Source organism: Rhamphochromis longiceps, linkage group LG7, assembly GCF_057381845.1.
Source record: "Rhamphochromis longiceps isolate RC_006_pf linkage group LG7, R_longiceps_female_GT1.1, whole genome shotgun sequence".
Lineage (NCBI taxonomy): Eukaryota > Metazoa > Chordata > Actinopteri > Cichliformes > Cichlidae > Rhamphochromis > Rhamphochromis longiceps.
In genome coordinates this window covers 7,523,294-7,528,097 of record NC_140563.1, presented here as the reverse complement: position 1 = coordinate 7,528,097, position 4,804 = coordinate 7,523,294, and the positions used below count along the sequence as shown (strand labels likewise).

General features: G+C 40.6%; 1 protein-coding gene and 1 non-coding gene across 2 annotated transcripts; both read left to right on the top strand.

The window, feature by feature from the left end:
• The first annotated feature begins 196 nt into the window (after positions 1 to 196).
• Positions 197 to 3,108, top strand: LOC146664650 (Golgi apparatus membrane protein TVP23 homolog A-like). Its single transcript, XM_085411043.1, has 6 exons — positions 197 to 724; positions 2,220 to 2,364; positions 2,454 to 2,543; positions 2,637 to 2,762; positions 2,846 to 2,974; positions 3,076 to 3,108. Exons 1-6 carry the CDS (start codon positions 645 to 647, stop codon positions 3,100 to 3,102), a joined length of 597 nt encoding a protein of 198 aa, XP_085267169.1. The 5' UTR covers positions 197 to 644; the 3' UTR covers positions 3,103 to 3,108.
• Positions 212 to 284, top strand: trnar-ucg (transfer RNA arginine (anticodon UCG)). Its single transcript has one exon. It is a non-coding gene; the product is annotated as a tRNA-Arg (tRNA).
• Positions 3,109 to 4,804: the final 1,696 nt, after the last annotated feature.

The window sequence follows — 4,804 nt, the reverse complement described above, 5'->3', positions numbered from 1 at the left end:
CGTTAGCGCCACCGTGCGGGCTGGATGACTTATTTTTCTAGCAGTGGTATGTCAGAAAGAACTGATTGAATGAACACAGCGGACAGCGATTCGATTACGTAGCATGGATAGCGCTAGAATATTCATTTTAAAAAGTGCTATACACGAATACCACTGGGACTATGAAGAAAATGTTAAAAATGCAAAATACTGATAATGAGATCGCAATATGGGCCGCGTGGCCTAATGGATAAGGCGTCTGACTTCGGATCAGAAGATTGCAGGTTCGAGTCCTGCCGCGGTCGTATATTTTTGTTTGTTTTGTTCATTCGGAATTGCTATTTTAATTGAAGTGTAGCGTAGTTGTCAAAATGTATCGGAAAAACACAAAATATGTAAGGTATGTGAAGAATCAAAGATATTTTAAGCCCAGTTTCCTGATGTGGATTTAAAAAAGTAGCCAGTGTCGCTGTCGGTCTTATTTCACTGCAACACCTGGCTCGTTTCAGTGTTCAAATACAGCCATGCAAAACTGGTATTTGCTTGGTAGATTTTGATTTGTACATATCTCAGATCACGGTGCCAGTGGAGATCTTTTTTGATTATTGTCCTTGTCGAGATTGTATTACAAACCCTCGGGTGATTTAAACAGTTTTTAGCAGACGATGGCGGATGCAACTGAGGATGTCGAGCTGGACTTTGCAGCTGACGAGCAGGAGAGGGCGCGGAGAAGCGCAGTCATAAGGTGCACTGCAGGAAATATCAACACAACAGCTGTTTTATCTTCCATAGTGTCTTTTCAGCTTTGCATTATTAGGTTTTTTGTTTTTCTGAAAACTTGTTGAGCAAAAAAAAAAAAAAAAAAAGCTGGTGCAAATCCCTGGACAGATGGAAAGATCACTGGTACATCTCAGGGCCAACATAGAGACAGGAAACAGTTGACACTCTTACATGATCTAATACTTATTTGTCTTTCCTGAACAGGTTTACTCTTAAAGTTAACTCCATTCTGGGAGAGTGAATGTTGAGTAGCTTCTCCTCAGCTCTGTTGAGAATCATTAAAGCGATGGTTAGGACTTCCAGCCAATCAATCAATCAATCAATTGAAATAGACTATTATGGATTTTAAAATAATATGGTTTTCATCAGTACCCATTTTCAGTTGTATCAACTCTAAAATCAGGAGATTAACTAGGCTAACTAATTATTTTCTTCTTCTATTGTCTCTTTTTTTTTGCCATAATTTTCAGGTAACCTATTTGAAAACAGCGTAGTAAAACTGGAAATTCTTTTTTGGTGTGCCACCCCAATATTTTTATTATGGCCACCCCATGAAGCAATTCTGGAGGTGCCCCTGGTCTTCTCATTTGGCAAACTCTAATTTCAGGATTTCAGAGGGTAGAAACATAGTCAACACCTGTTTTTAATCCCGTCCAGCATGTAACGAAAACAGATATTTTCTGTATGCAGTTGTACTTTTGGGGCTGTGTAGCTGATAGAGCTTTAGTTTAAATATAAATCACTAGCTGTTAGAGTACCAGGCATAAAAGTATCAGTTCAGACTATAACAGAACTCATGCCTGGACTCTTCAACACTCAGCTCATTGAGCACATTACAAGTGGACATGAATATGGCAGAAAAATGTGGATAAGCATGCGGAGTGCGCTTTTTACGATGCCATAAAACTAACGTGGAACAGTCTAAAATTTTAGATCAGCAGTAAGTGGTAGAAGAAGGCCTAAATGACCAGAGGAACACCTTCCCACCCGATAAAGGTGATCATGTAACTGGATTCATGAGCTGTCTAAGTACCTAAAATGATGCTTCCAAAGCATACATCCATTTCATCCTGAGGGATCATCAGTGGATACCTCAGTTATGGATCTGAATCTCTTTGCTTGATTTAAGGAAAACAGCTCTGAAGTCATAGAAATCACTAGTAGTGGAAGTTTTTTGTGAAGGTTGAAAAGGCTAAATCTACACAAACAAGTGGTGTCAGAAAAACTACTGGAAACATTAACTGGAGATCACAAAGGTCAAAGCAAATAAATACTAAATTGAAACTGGAGGTGGGATAATGTTTACAGACCTTCTAGTCACAGAATAAAACCTATCCTGCAGGTTAACTCATTTTGCATGCACACTATCATTTTATGTTTCCATACATGCTCACCTGTATCTGTTTGAAAGCTATCTGCTGACACATCAGGCTTCTCGTTTCCAATCCCTACAATTTTAGACACCCCATGGCCTCCTTTTTCCATTTGTTCTTCCGAGTGGTTGCCATCGTTGTCTATCTGCTGTGTGAGTGGATCAGCAAGAGCTTTGCGTCCTGTTTTCTCCTGATCATAGCTCTGCTCTCGTTTGACTTTTGGTCTGTGAAGGTAAGACATCAAACAGTTTGTGTGATCTAGTTACTTTTCTGTGGCTTTCTTTAACTTTGCAGGATTTAATTGCTCACGCTTGTTTTCAGAATGTGACCGGCCGTCTGCTGGTGGGGCTGCGCTGGTGGAATCAGATTGACGAGGATGGAAAGAGCCTCTGGGTATTTGAGGCCAAAAAAGTAAGAGGGTGTTTTGTGCATTTTGAGCAATAAAAATTAGCGATTTTGATGTGTTAACCCTATAGTGTTTGCTTTCTTATCTGTGTGTATAAGTCCCGGAATAGTAACACTGGAACTGAAGCAGAGGAAAGGATATTCTGGCTGGGCCTTATCATCTGTCCTCTCATCTGGACTTTCTTCTTCTTCACCTCCCTCTTCTCTCTGAAGATTAAATGGCTGGTGAGACTCCCTTTGCTTGCTTTTCTGCATATGTGCTAGATTGCATATTGTCTCTCTCAGACTCATCTGTCTGCCTTCCTCAGTCTGTGGTGGTAGCTAGCATTTCCCTCCAAGCTGCTAACCTTTATGGCTACCTACGCTGCAAGGCAGGCGGGCAGGATGGCCATCCTCCAGACAACCGCTCTTTCACGGGACAGCAGCTCCCCCAGCGTGTGAGTGACTGGCTGCATCATGTAGCATCTGCTGTTGTTCTGTTAACATGCCATTTCACATTAATTTTATGAAGTGCATCTATTTTTTTTCTGTCTTTCAGCCAGATATCATCTTTGGAATATTATAATGCCCCCCAACAACACACACACACTTGTAAGCTGCCTCTTCCCCAAGATTTCCACTTTCCACAGACCGCATGTTCCCAAATGGCTTTGTGTGCTATGTTGAGCTCCGTTTAATGCTGTGAACTGTTTATTGCACATCCTGTCTGTGGATTGGTGTTGCTATGCTTAATAAAAGATAAATCCATATTACAGTTATTGCTCATGATTTAACACCACACCTCAAAGACTGTCACAAGGTAGGCCAAGGCGCATCAGGGTGAACCAAATCAAACTTTTTTATTAATGTTTTTCACACATAACCTATTGGATTTTTGCATTACTAATAAATATTTAATGCATATATACATAATTTACACTGGCCATTATCAGCCAGTTTTAATAGACTGTCTTTTTTTTTAGGCTCAGTGTGCTTGGTCTTTGCATAGGTCAACAAAGTATTTTGAAAAATAAATGACCGTAAAATTTGGAAGGAAACTGAAATGCAGAGGGAGTTAGAGTGAAATCAATTATTGAGAGAGGTTGAGTTAACATTATTTGCTGTAAACACAACTAAAGCACATTCAATTTGTGTATTATTTATGGTGTAGTTTAGTTTTAAAGAAGTAAACAAAAAAAGATTTTTAACCGTGTTAGGGAACTGTTCGTTCTGCTTTTGGCCATGGCCCCTGATGCTCATTTCCCACACTTCCCACACAAACCATCAAAGATCCTTTATTGGACCAAGAAAGCTAACCCCTTATTCCAGCCCTCCAAAGACACTCTGCAAAAGGCGCGATTTTTGGTCTGCATCTACGAAAAGCTTCATTTCTGAAGTGGAAAAATTCAAAGCAAACAATGTGGCTGCATGCGGTCACCATAGTTGCTTTATGACTTTGCAAGCTGCAAAGTGTGACTTGTTTAAAATGATTTTTAACCATATATATAACGTTAATGTTAGGGCCATAACTCTGAAAATGAAAATGTGTTCATATATACGTATATACATTGATTTGCGGAGAGCACGGTACTCTAATATAACAGCATATTTAAGAGATATAATACTGACGTGATCTTGGTTTAAGAATAAAGAAATATTTTTAAAAGGATTGCAAGACATGCTCTTTTTATTTTATTTTTTCTTGTTTCCAAGTCTTCCCATTGCAGAGGAACAGGGACAGAAATTGGCCAACACCAAATTTTTGGAAACAGCGTGAATAAGAAGTCCTTTGCTCCTTAAGCTGGTGTGATATTGTGGAAAGCTCTTAGGAAAACAAATACTAAACAGATCTGGAAGTGAGATAATTTTATCCATCTGTGCCTTTTAGTGTAGTTTTACTACTACGACTGCTGCAGGTGGTAGTAGAGAAGAAAATATGGGGGGGGGGGTAAATGGAGTTATGAAAGAGCCAGGAGTGAGACGTCTTCCTGATATCGGACCCTCTTTGGTGCCAACGGCCGCCGTGATTGGTCAGGAAGCCTCCCTGGTCCTGGCATGACGTCACTGCGGGAGCGAGTAATCAGACGGTAGAGGAAGCGCGCAGGCTGGAGGAGAGGCAGAAGCTGGAGCACTGAGGATGAAAGCGGACTCATCCGTGAGCGGCGGCGCTGATTCTCACCGAGGGCCCGACGTGAATGCAGAAAAATGAGTCTGGAAAATTCAGCGAGCTTAAGTTGGGGACATTTGCCTCCAGAGTTCGCTTTGCTTGTGAAGCAGGTAAGAAATTG